The 13,252-nt window shown below is 45.0% G+C and overlaps 1 protein-coding gene and 1 non-coding gene across 2 annotated transcripts in view; one reads left to right on the top strand and one right to left on the bottom strand.

Moving 5' to 3' along the window:
- KNTC1 (kinetochore associated 1) overlaps positions 1–13,252 on the top strand; it is a 79,940-nt gene that overhangs the window by 13,235 nt on the left and 53,453 nt on the right. The window contains exons 9-21 of the mRNA XM_075533977.1: positions 3,278–3,368; positions 5,615–5,667; positions 5,862–5,977; positions 6,280–6,334; positions 7,320–7,418; positions 8,999–9,042; positions 9,379–9,444; positions 9,542–9,617; positions 10,400–10,525; positions 10,611–10,700; positions 11,071–11,121; positions 11,929–11,990; positions 12,453–12,564. Coding sequence (XP_075390092.1) covers positions 3,278–3,368; positions 5,615–5,667; positions 5,862–5,977; positions 6,280–6,334; positions 7,320–7,418; positions 8,999–9,042; positions 9,379–9,444; positions 9,542–9,617; positions 10,400–10,525; positions 10,611–10,700; positions 11,071–11,121; positions 11,929–11,990; positions 12,453–12,564 — 1,041 coding nt within the window. The remainder of the gene's footprint in view (positions 1–3,277; positions 3,369–5,614; positions 5,668–5,861; positions 5,978–6,279; positions 6,335–7,319; positions 7,419–8,998; positions 9,043–9,378; positions 9,445–9,541; positions 9,618–10,399; positions 10,526–10,610; positions 10,701–11,070; positions 11,122–11,928; positions 11,991–12,452; positions 12,565–13,252) is intronic.
- On the bottom strand, positions 1,346–1,474 carry LOC142430073 (small nucleolar RNA SNORA20). The gene has a single exon (XR_012780549.1). It is a non-coding gene; the product is annotated as a small nucleolar RNA SNORA20 (small nucleolar RNA).

Below are 13,252 nucleotides of genomic sequence, written 5' to 3'. Positions count from 1 at the left end.
CCGTAAGATTTCCAGTCTCAGAAAACTTCTCTAGGTTGGTTTACTGTAAGTTGGAATCAACTTGAAGTGGGTGGCTTTGCCAGCAATAGGAATTTCAAGCTTGAAAGTAAGAGTTTATTGCAGTTGCCTTAAAATGCTGTTTATGCTCCTCACTAGCTTAAAATTATAGTATGTCATCATAAAGTCACTGGTACTGCTAATTCCACTGTGGCTTTTTGGTTTGTTTCTGTGGCCTGTCTTCAAAGAACTGGTAAATTTCAGATAGAGATTAGTTTGTAATTTTCCCCCACCCCTTGAATAATAAAACTAAATCAGGTTGAGTTCTTCTAGGTTAGGGGATAAGCCTGCCAACCATTGCCTTTTCCTTAACCCCTGCCTGTAAAATGTTTTGCATTCTTGCTTGGCTAGTTTGATTGATTAAACTACTTGCAGCTATGTGTGTTAGTGACATAGAAAACTGGGCAAGGATATAGAGAAGCACACTTCACTGTCAGCGGAAAGGCACCTGGAAACATTTACTCTCTGTAATGTGACGATGATGGTGTTGGCTGCCTTCAAGTCGAAATCAATGGAGAGTGAGCTTGTGTGACAGAGAAGAACTGGCCCATAGGGTTTTTTTTTAAAAAGTTTTATCGACATAATTCACATACTGAACAATTCAATGGCTTATTAAAAAAAGAGTTGTGCAGTCAGCACCACAATCAATTTTAGAATTTTTTTCATTCTTGTCTCAGATCTCCTTAGGCTGTATTTTTTTAAAATCATTTTGTTAGAGACTCTTTCAGATAGAACAATCCATAAATCGATTATATCAAGCAAACTTGTACATATGTTGTCATCGTCATTTTCAAAATTTTTTCTTTATACTTGAGCCCTTCTTATCAGCTCCTCTCTTCTCTCTCCCTCCCCGACCCTCCCACCTTGGGAACCCTTGATAAATTATAGATTATTATTTTTTCATATCTTACACACATTTCTGTTGTTCACCCCCCTGGGACGGAGGTGTTTATACACCGACCATTTTTATAAGTTCCTCCCCCTTCCCCCCAGACTGTAATTCTTATGAGAGCAGATCGCCAGGTCTTTTGCTGGTGAGTTTGAACTGGCGACCTCTTGGTTAGCAACTGAACACTAAATCTTTTTTTTTTTAATCATTTTATTAGGGGCTCATACAACTCTCATCACAATCCACACAAACATCAATTGTGTAAAGCACATTTGTACATTCGTTCCTCGCATCATTCTCAAAACATTTGCTCTCCACCCAAGCCCCTGACATCAGGTCCTCATTTTTGCCCCTCCCTCTCCACTCCCCGTCCCTCGTGAACCCTTGATAATATTTTTTCAATGCCCAGACCATGCAGAAGAGAGAAAATGATTATTTCATCTCAATTTTCAAGGGTCTCATATATTTTATCCCATGCGTATAACTGCTCACATCACTGACAGACAATAGCAGCAAATCAAAGGAAAAGAACCCTTGATAATTTATAAATTATTATTTTGTCATATCTTGCTCTGTCCCACGTCTCCCTTCCCCCCCTTTCTGTCGTCTGTCCCCCAGGAAGAGGTCACATGTAGATCCTGGAAATAGGTTCCCCTTTTCCACCCCACCCTCCCTATGCCCTCCTAGTATCGCTACTCACACCACTGATCCTGAGAGGATCATCCGCCCTGGCTTCCCTGGTGAACACTAAATCTAGCTTCATCAGGACCCTATAATGTTCAGGATATATATGAATGAAAAGTAGCTTTTGACCAAATAGATGTAACTTCTGAAGCCTGTGTCATAATTTCTTTGAATCTGGAGGGCAGGGGATACCGAGTATTATACTCAGTGCAGAAGAGCAGGGATTTAATAGCGTTAGAGCAAATGCCGCCTGTTTTTTCTTTTCCAAATGAACATCTGTCAAGGGGTATTTACATTTCCACATAGTAAATGCATCGTATTATTTCACTGGGGTTTCACGTAAATTTATACTTAATACTTAGAAAATGCTTTTGAAATCCTTGCCGTTGTATTAATGAACATGTTTAAAGAAGACTGCATTTAAAACATAGTCCCAGAAAAGGTTTGGCGTCTACTCCACCTATCTTTTGGGTGAGTAGTGTGAGGATGCCTGCCATTAAGTCTCTATGTTATGTCATTAGCCACCAGAGGAAACATAAATCATAGTCACAGTTAGACCCCATGTGCCACCACTGGGATGGCCTAGCGTGGAAGAGCAAACCAGAAAATAAGATGTTAGTGAGGCAGTGAGAACCCTTATCCACTTCTGGTGAGCACCCCCCCCCCCCCCGGTGGCACAGCCAGGTAAGTGTTGGGCTGCTAACCTCAAGGTTGGTGGTTCCAACCCACCATCCTCTGTGGGAGAGATGAGGCTGTCGGCTGCCAGAGAGGTTTCCAAAGCTTGGGAGACCACCCGCTGTATAAGTTGTACTCTGTAAAAGGTTGATTTGACCAAAGTTGTGTGAAAGAGAATTATAGCAGTGACAGAAAATGAGAAAGGCTAGCAGCCGAGGTGTAAAGATTGCGAGTCATGGTTTGTCATGGGCCCCTCCCTCACTGTTGTCAAGTTGATTTCTGTTCATAGTGATCCTGTAGGGCAAAGAAGAACTGCTTCGAGGTTCCAGGGCTCTAGAGGAGTAGAGAGCCTCATCTTTCTCTTGTGGAGCGGCTGGTAGATTTAAACTGCTGACTCTGTAGTTGAGAAATCCAGCACTTACCCACAATGCCACCGGGGCTGCTTTTCATGGGACAGCCCACTTAGGGGGCGTAATAATCTCTTTAGTGCAACAATAGTGTAGCGTCCTGAGTTAATGCTGTCTGCCTTGAGCATCATGATGCTCTTTGACCCGCTCTGTGTGGGATCACATTGGCGACAGCAACTCGGAAGGTTACATGGGAACCTTAGAAGGCAGTGAGTTTGAATTCCTGAGGAGAAACCGTTCAGAAAAGGAGGGAGAGAAGAATGTGTAAGCGAAGAATGTCATTAAAGTGTGCATTCAGGAATGGCCGAAACGGAGCATGTTTTCCCGTGTGTGTTCACAATCACTGCTAAATAAACGAGAGCGTCGTGTTACAAGCAGCAACAACAGTTGGGCTTTCTGTCTGTTTTCTGTGGAAAACCATCTGAGGAACTGCCCTCCAGCTGCTGATTGGACTCGGATACACAGTGACGTTTCCAAGTCGTCAGCGTGTGCAACTGTGGTGTTTTTGTTGGGGGCAAGGGTCAGATCTAAGGCCCACATTTACAAATGGTGTGTTCTTTTCCAGGGCACTGGGAATTGTGCGCTCACAAGATGGGCACTTGATCCTTCCAAGAAAGAATTGGTTGAGAATCTTATTGATTCAGAGATTATTAAAGGTAAAGTCATCTTCATTTTATGTAAGATTTGTTGGACATCTATGAGGGGGCTTCGAAAAGGTCAGGGGAAATGCCATTAGCTTTTAATTCCATGTTTCCATGAATTTTTTTTTTTTTTTTTTGAGATCTCCTTATAGATGACCAGGAGCCCTAGTGGCATAATGGTCACGGGTTTGGCTGCTAACAACAAGGTGAGCAGTTCAAAACCAACAGCCACTCTGAGGGAAAGAGACAGGTTTTCTACTTCCGTACAGGCTCAGAAACCCACAGGGGCAGTTCTACCGTGGTCTGTAGGGTCTCTAGAGTCAGAATTGACTCGATGGCAGCGAGGATATATGACCTGTTACATAGAAGCCATTGCCAGGGGTCAGCTCCAACTCTTAGCAACCCTCCATGAGAGCGTAGGATTTCTAAGTCTGTAAGTTTGTACAGAAGTTGCTTGTCACATCTGTATCCCACAGAGCGGCTGGTGGGTTCCGACAGCTGACCTCTCCCAGGAATGACTAGCCCTCTCCCACCAGAGCACCCTAAGTAAGCAGATAGATTAGTTTTTCTTTATTACATTTTCATGCAACAGACATAACTTTATATGATGAACATTTACTGAGGCTGCTGGGATCATGACTAGTGAGTTTTAACTCCTGTCGATCCACTGAGTCAGAGAGGACTTCAGAAAGTTCACGGGAAACCGGACCTGGAAGAATGGAATTTCCCCATGAGCTTGTTTCGCTGTATGGCTCTTAAACAGCCAGGTTAGGAGAGCAATCAATTACCCACATCAGCCATCCGGGTTGATATGTTACCATTGCTGCACTTTATTTGGAGAGATTTGGCATCTTAGTAGGAGCCCTGATGGCACAGTGGTTAAAGCAAGTAAAGTTGATTTACTGGAAGCCAAGTGAAGAGTCAATAGGTTAGCTCAGGGGTCCTCAAACTTTTTAAACAGGGGGCCAGTTCATTGTCCCTCAGACCCGTTGGAGGGCTGGACTATAGTTAAAAAAAAAACTATGAACAAATCCCTATGCACACTGCACATATCTTATTTTGAAGTGAAAAACCAAACAGGGCAAAAACACACCTGGTGGGCTGGATAAATGTCCTCGGCGGGCCGCATGTAGCCCCCTGGCATGTAGTCCCCTGGCCTGGGTTAGACCAATGATACTCAAAGTGAGAGATCCCACTCTGTAGGTGGTAGGGTGGAGGACTGGGGCAGCCGAAGAGGAGCTACCAAAGCAGGTACTTAGACTTTATCTTAGATTGTGGGCTATAGTACAAAATATTTTAATTTCCGGGGGGCACTGAGTAATGCCTTTTTGTTTTTTGTTTTTTTTTTCTGCTTGAAAAGGGAGCAGTAGTCCAAATAATTTTGGGCACCTGGGGTTTGGTGACCTCAGCCCCTCCATCGGGGGCTGCAGCTGTCCGGATGCAGCCTCGGAAGCCCTGTGCAGCAGTTGTGATCTGCCCCACGGAGATCCTGGGTGTCACAATCCACTCAGTAACGTTGGGTTGGGCATTATATTAAAAAACAATCAAAAGCACTCCCCTGGAGTCGATGCCAACTCGTAGTGACCCTCCAGGACAGGGTAGGGCTGCCCTGTTTCCTTGGCCGTTTCCGAGGCTATAACTCTTAACAGGAGTAGAGAGCTCAGTCTTTCTCTCTTGGAGTGGCTGGTGGTTTCAAGCTGCTGACTTTGCGGACCACAGCTTACCGCTTAACCTCTGTGCCACCATGGCTCCTAAAAAAGTAGAAGTAGAAATAAATGAGAATGTGGCCTTGTTTTTTTCTCTTCAGAGTAGGACCTTTTTAAAAAAAATCATTTTAGTGGGGGCCTATACAACTCTTATCACAATCCATACATACATCAATTGTGTTAAGCACATTTGTACATTTGTTACCCTCATCGTTCTCAAAACATTTGCTCTTCACGTAAGCCCCTGGCATCAAGTCCTTATTTTTCCCCTCCCTTCCCACTCCCCCCTCCCTCATGAACCCTTGATACTTTATAAGTTCTTATTTTGTCATGTCTTGCCCTATCCGACATCTCCCTTCACCCACTTTTCTGTTGTCCGTCCCCCAGGGAGCAGGTTATATGTAGATCCCTGTAATCGGTTCCCGCTTTCCACCCTATACTCCCTCCACAAGAGCAGGACCTTTTTGCACGGCTGTAGCTCTGCCTTTCTGGAAATGTCTCCTTTCGCTCGTGCTGTCGGACACTGAACTTGAATGCTTGCTTCCTCTTTCGTAGGTGCTAAGAAGCTCCAGCTCATCGACAACCTGCTGTTCATTCTTGATACCCAAGTACGTGGTGGAAATGCCCCCCTGAATGTTTTCAGTTGACCATCATGTTTCCTAATGGAAACAGTGACACTTACAAAGAGGCGGCCTGTGGCGGGAGGGTGGGTGCATGGTCATCGTGAGCTGTGGGTTTCGCTGCAGGATGTGTTTGTAACCATTAGAAAGCTCTGTGAATGAGATACACGGCTCTCTTATAGCATGTGCTGAGCTTATGGGACATTCACTCTCTGACCCCTGTGTGGAACTGGCCCGCTCTCCATGTCGAAGACTTCCTCCTTACCACGGAAGCAGAGTCGCCTTCCTCGGTCACGTGGTACGTACTCACTCCTCTAGTGGCCGGTTCTCATGCAATCAGGTTGTCCCAGCGGCTCCTCGTGCGGCATCCTAACCCGACAGTCATGTCTTGGAATCTTGGAGAGTTTGGTCTGATGAACAGTCCAGCCATCGAGTGAGAGACAGAGGGTGGCTGCCTGGGCCGTGAGTGGGCAGGAATGGAATTCAGTGTCTTCTGTGGAAATCAAATTGAACTTTCGTGCAAGAAAGTCACAGTGACTCAGTTGAACCCTAACAGGTGGCATAACAGTTGATTTACCTGGAGCTTCTTCTCTGTCTCAGGCAAGGAATCGCAAACCTCAAGCTTATCGCTCTGACGGCGACTGGCACGAAGCAGGTATTGGCAGAGTTTACGTTGCATGCATTCTGTCGTGTTTTTGAGAACGGCGGCGTTAAGTAGTTCAGGCGGAGATTAAATGGTGTTCATAGCACCTTAACACCTCGTTTACGTGGGTGTTTCACAAAGGAGAAATCATCCCTTTAAAGATTAAAAAAAGTTGTAAATCTTGGCTCTGCACTAATTTTTTTAGATTTATTTTAGTAGAATATATATAACCAAATATTTACTGTTTCAACCATTTTTAAGTGTATAATCCAATGACATTCCATGTATGGTGAAAACTTGCAAACCCCAAACTAAACCCACTGCCGTCTAGTCGCTTCTGATAACGTAGCGCCCCTAAGAGGACAGGACTCAGCTGCCCTTCAGAGTTTTGAAGGTCATAAATCTTTATAGAAGTGTGGCTGCCACATGGAGCAGATGGTAAGTTCAAATTGCCTCCTTTGCAGTGAGGAGCCCAGTGCTTAGCTGCTGCACTACCAGGGCTACTTCTAGAAACATCAGTACGATTTATTTCCAGTTTTTAAAAATCACTGTTAAAGGGTGAGCTGAATCAACTCAGTTCAGCGAGTTTGGAGTGAAAAGAAACTCGGCACCCCTGAAGCATTACTCCACCCAGTTACTCGCTCCCACCCGCCTGTAAGCCACTAGCACGCTTAGGTGGCTATCCTCAGCTCCGCATTTCAGACGAGCGTTTCCAGAATCCAAAACGTCTATCAAAAGGTGGTAATCAGAGTGTGTGTGATTCTGGGGCTGGAGAATTAACATCTTAAATAGAAATTATACCATGGGCCTCGGGCATACTTTTTCCATCCAGCCAATTTTGGAAGGTAAGATCGTATTCTCGTACTCACAATTTAGGTCAGACAGTAGCAGATTTTTGTTCTCAGACGAGTGCTTGTGCTTTGTTTGGCCCCAGGGGCAAATCTGTGCCCCCGAGCGTGAAGGGCTGTTCAGTGAACTGCTCTCCCGTTTCTCCTAGATGAAAAATCTCGCCGTTTACACACTACCTACCATGGAAGTACTGTACTCTTTGGAAGTATCTAGTGTGTCCTCACTGGTCCAGACCGGAATTAGCGCAGTAAGTGTATGCATTCTTTGAAAGCACGTTGTGATGGGGAAGCATTAATGAAGCACGAGTGGAAATTAGTAGACGGCCTGGACAAAGGTCACGTTCATTGCCGTTTTGATCATTCCCAGAAGGTCCTTAAACACATGTGCCCAAGGTCAGTCTTCATATTAGACAAAGAAAAGTAAAGGAGATTAATGAGATGAAAGCCTCACTCAGCTGCCTCTTCAACTCCCTGTGTCTCTACTGGAACTGTGGATACAAATCTCACCGGGAGGCCATTGCTTTATTTTATGTTTGAACTCTGCTCTTTAGTTTAAAAAAAAAAAAAGAAAAAGTTTTGCTCCATTTGCTTTGTCTCTTGTTATACATGCAGACACGTGTATTTCTGGTCTCTTTAAGAATTACTTGCAAAAAAAAAAAAAAGAATTACTTGCATACAATTCACTCACTCACTCACTCTTTCACTCACTAACTCACTCACTCACTCACTCACTCACTCTCATTCTCACTCATTCTCTCACTCACTCTCTCACTCACTCACTCACTCACTCACTCTCTCAGGAAAAAAAAAATTACTTGCAGACATCGTGACATGTCTCCCCAAAACACTGCAGCAGGTGCCCTTCAGAATGTTGTTGTGGTGTGCTGTTGAGGTGAGTGAGCAGCCCCCCCCCCCCGTAGGTTTCACAGGCTGTCATCTTGACAGGCAGAGCCACTGTGTGCTCTCGAACCGGCCAGCCTTTCATTCCGGGCTCACTTGCTGTGCCCTCAGGACTCTTTTCTTGAACAGGACATGCTTTGACAGCAGCTAGGCAACATACCATCCTTATTCAAACCATTGAATGAGGTGTCAATAAAACTGTTAACAAATCAATCAGTAAACCACCCATCGTCAAGCTTTCCCATTTCTGCCAATTCAATTGCGTCCTGATCCACTGAAGGGCTACTCGGCATTTAGTTGGTTGTGTCACTGTTGTGTCCCATCAACCCTGTGAGACGGAGTAAAACTGCCCGATGGTGTTTCCTAGGTTGTCATTTTTTCCAGGGGCAGATCGCTAGGTCCTGTACTCCCCCTCAGACCCACTGGTTGGGTCTACCTTTCACTTAACAGGGGAGCTTTCCCCCCATTGGATCACCAGGGGTCCGAGAGTCACTGTAGTCTGCATTAGCCTAGAGCCGTTAGGCTAGTGGGTGGGGGTCTGTATACACAGTGGTGCTTTGGAAGTGTTTGAGCCATCTGCAGTCTTGCCCAGTGCTTTCATCCTGATTAGACTCATGATAAGCTTTGCTGACTGCAGTACTGTGAGGTGCTGGCCATTTGTCCTGCCATTGGGGATTTTAGATCACTTGGTTAAGGCAGGCCAGCCAGATTTCTCCATCACAAATGCATGTTGTCACTTTTAATTAGTCTATAATCTCTACAGTAGTATTTCAGTCTAAGGAAATATTCTTTCCCTCAGCAAGCTTTCCCCCCAGTAGTTAGGATCCGTTGACCATCACTTCTTGCCTGGATACATTGTTACTCTAACAATGATCAACTCCAGCGCTTTTATGTTTCAATGTCAATTACGCTTTTGTCATTGTTGTAGGATACTATATACTTCCTGGAAGGCATTTGCACAAGTGATCCCAGGTAGGTCATTAACACTTTTTTTTTAATTAGGTGGCTCACAGAACAGATCATTCATTTTACATTCAAGAATGCATATACATTTTCTGTTACCTCATGCATTGCAATTTTCCCAATGTAATATCCCACTTCCTCCTCGTTTCCTGGTTCCATTTTTCCTTCCTTCCCAACCCTCTTGAACTCTGGCCGGTGCTCCCTTGGGATCCTGAATGTTGATTACCCTGATAGACCTAGTCAAGTTTGATTTCACCAAATAAAGGGTTGGGCACTGACTATGTCAAAATGAACAGATTGCTATTGAATGACAAGTCCATTGACAGTGACACATTTTTTTTTCAGATTAGCTGAAAATTCTGCCTCCGTCTTAGTACTTCGATGTCTCACGGAAGCTTTGCCAGAAAACAGGTAACGTCTGTGTTTCTCCCAAGCCTCCCCTCAGCGGAAGGCCTCAGCTCCCTGATTCACAGCTATGTCACTGAAATTCCTTTTCCACTTCTGTCAGACTGAGCCGGTTGCTCCACAAACACAGATTTGCTGAAGCTGAGAACTTCGCCATTCAGTTTGGCCTGGATGTCGAGGTAATCGCCCCTGTGGGCCTCCCCCCTCTGGGCAAACTCTGTGTTCTGTTTGGGAGACTGAGGAGGAAGACAGCAATGCATACTGTCCTTGTGTGCATACTTAGTGTGTGGACTCGAGAACCACAGTATGGAGGCATACAGTTAGCGGTGTTTACAGTCTGTCGTGTTTATACGTAGGAATGAGACGGAAAAGCTCTGCGAAGGAGGAAATTTGATGACAGGCCTTGAAGGAGTTGCAGGTAGTGGGCGGAGATGGAGAGAATTTTAGACGTAGGGACACCGTGAATAGGAGGCCCTCGCAGGGAGAAGCTAGGAGTACAGTGTTGGTTCTATGGCAAAGAAGCAGAAGGAGATGGTGTTGAGAAGCAGGGGCAGGCCGTCAGTGCACCCTGTGTGGCCAGGGCTACAAAGGGCACTATGAAAGGGACAAGGTAAACAAGCACCACCCTTGTCACTAACTGGGTGCTGGAGCAGCATGGATCCATAGCCCCACCCCTCCTTGTCAGCCACTTCTCTTGCAGTTTCTCTGACTTTAGCCACCCAGAGTTAGCGCTAGCTTCAGAGCCGTCTAGCGCCTGGCCTGGCCTTAACTCTTGACTTGGGGAGAAGTGGGCTGAACCGTCTTCTGCTCATCCAGGTGTAACAGTGTTAAAAGCTTGTTCCTAGACCACTGGGTAACGCATTGCCTTGATGTAATAGTTTCTGTCACGCAGCTTTCAGCATAAAACTAAGAAGTCGTCCTCAGGTATTATGCTGCTTGACTTGGTGTTCTTCATTCACAGCTGGTTTACAAGGTAAAGTCCAATGATATTCTGGAGAAACTAGCCTTGAGTTCGGCGGATCCAGGTGAGTGGACAGAATGGCAGACGCTTGTAGAGGAAGCCAAGGCAAACCTCCATAAAATCCAGGTAGGTGTTTGGTAGGGTGCAGTCGGATCTCCAGAGCTGGGGCCAACCGCGGAGCACTTCCCCATGTCGATCCTCTGTCCAATAGGACGATGAATTTGTGGTGAATTACTGCCTGAAGGCCCAGTGGATCACCTACCAAACAACTCAGGAGATGCTAAATTATGCCAAAACCAGGGTGAGTTTTGAGTTTGCAAGTGTTAGCTTACCTTCTGAAAACAATCATTTGCAAAAAGGATTTTTTTGGTCATAGATCGTGTTTTAATATGTATATACAGATTATGTGTGCCCCAGTCCCCTAGGAGGCCGCGGTGCGCCAGCCCTTAGGACGGGTTCCCTTTGGTGCTATCTGAGGGCTCTGGCTGACTCTAGTCCTTAGAACCAAGATTTGGGCAAATGTAATAAGCTTTTCATGAACTGCATGTTGTAAAACTGTTAATGATTTCTTTCGTCGCTAATTTAATTTCAAATTTAAGGGCATTTCCTTTTTAATAGAACATCTTTCTCCTGTTACAAAACAATAATTATGTTTTTATTGCTTACCTTAGCTTTTAAAGAAAGAAGATGGCTTCGCTGCCTATTCTGATGGCTTAAAAGAGGTAATTACAGTACATTTAGAGGTTGCTTTGGGGGATGAAATGTATCTTCCCAAAGGAGTCCCGGTGGTGCAGAGGTTAAGCGCTTGGCTGTGGACTGATAAGCTGGTGGTTTGAATCCATCACTTGCTCCAGAGGAGAAACCTGAGGTTCAGTAAGGCTTCCCAGCCTTGGAGCCCTGCAGGCGTACTTCTGTCCTCTCTTGAAGGGCATGGAGGCTACTCCGCAGCGGTGGCCTTTGTTTTTTGGTCAGCTTCCTGTTATTTTTTTCCCATTCATAATAAATCCATATAACATTTTTAAGAACAAGTTGCCATCTTATAATAAAAATTAACTCCCCCCAAAAGACTATTTTGCGTGGTGCCTGGCACCTGTTTAGCTTCAAAGAAATGTGAGCTCTGATGCTGAGTTTGCTTGTGTCAGAAATATGTGAGTGTGTGTGTGTATTTTGCTTACATCTCTATATGAAAACCCTAACAGTAATTGCTTGGTGTAGTCTTGCTAAGCTTTACCAGAAGGACACTTATAAATCAGTGGAGTTGATCTTGGTTTTGAAGGGTGCCGACATCGAAGGTGCAAATGCCTTCCTCCCTTTCTCTGTTGTATTGCTTTGAATGTGACGGGGATGCGTTCAGTCTTGCAAGCTTCTATGTTACATTTTGTGTCGATTCAAATAAAGACTGTTGTGCTTATGAGTCAAGAAGCAGATAAAATGACATTTTCTGCAAAACGTCTGGTTTTTCTCTGTCTTTAATGTACCCTTACTGCCTGGGGCATTCAGACGGTAACGCTTCTGTTGTGTTTTCTTAGGTCCTCAAGGCTCATGCGAAACTGACGACTTTTTATGGAGCGTTTGGACCAGAAAAATTCAGGTTTAAGAGACGTGTTTTGCCTTTTCAGTAATTAGATGGTGAATTAAAGTTTGGAGGATTTCTCTCGATGAGTTTGTGTTGGGGAGAGAGGTGGCGGCGGGGTGGGTGTTGAATGACAGAAAGCATTGCCTTTTGCTCTGAGTGAGCAGCGGCTCGCTGTGCTGGTTGCCGTTTGTGGTGTGTAAACCTGCGTGCCTTTCTTTGCTCGCAGTTAAACTGCCGTTTACCGCGCGTTAACCACCAGGCCTCAGGGCTCCTTATTGGCCAGAGATAAATTCTATGAGTTACAAGGGACAGTACGTTTTAGTCTTTCTTCTATGGAACTGTTTTGCTTTGTAACTTTCTAAGGAAAAAAGACCTTAAATGGCGCCTTGATATTCCATGTAAGGCATAACCTTACTTTTAAGAAAACCAAAAAAAAAAAAAAAACAAACCCTGCTCTTTTCCTCTTAACCCTCACAGCGGGAGTTCTTGGGTTGAATTTCTGAAAAACGAAGATGACCTTAAGGATATCTTTATCCAACTGCGAGAAGGGAACCTGGTTTGCGCACAATACCTTTGGCTCAGACATCGGGTAATATGTTCCGCTTATTCCTCCCGTAACGATTTCTTAGCTCCAGAAATAGATGATAGATTCAAGGGGTGGGAGCCAGAGGTGGTGACAAATGTGAGTGAGAATGGGCTTGATTGAGATTGCTTGATGACATAAAACCTCTCCCGGAGAAAGTGCCTTATTTTAACTCTTCCTTAGCTTCCCTCAAAAGGCAACATTGTATCAAGTGAAATGCGGTTGGGTGTCCGGTATGTTACAGGCCAGGGTGTCCGGTATGTTACAGGCCAGGAGGATTTTCCTGTTGCATCTCGGCTTGCGGTCCACGATTGCCCTTTAACATTGCGAACCTAAATCCCCTAACATGCCAGAGCTAGGCATGTAGTTTTAGACCCAAAGTGGTAGCTTGGTAGGATGCCATTAATGGGTGCCACGCGGGTTAGGATTTATACTAGCATCTCAATTAGATACCCTTCAGATGGCATTTCTGCCTGCCAGCCCCTCTGCTGTGCCGTTTATTTTTCAAGGCACGCTGGCATGAGCTTATGGGAATGGTGGCTAATTATAGGTTGTACCTCCTGTCTCGGAGTAAATCAGCTGGACCTCTCACTATGAAGTCCTGAACTATTTCCTGAAATTACGTCCTAGTGTTCATCTTTCCCTTTGTGCGGCTATCATCTAGCTTGATTCTGTTGGTTAAGTCTTATTTTTC

Source organism: Tenrec ecaudatus, chromosome 16 (genome assembly GCF_050624435.1).
Source record: "Tenrec ecaudatus isolate mTenEca1 chromosome 16, mTenEca1.hap1, whole genome shotgun sequence".
NCBI lineage: Eukaryota > Metazoa > Chordata > Mammalia > Afrosoricida > Tenrecidae > Tenrec > Tenrec ecaudatus.
This window is presented reverse-complemented; position numbering and strand designations above follow the sequence as displayed.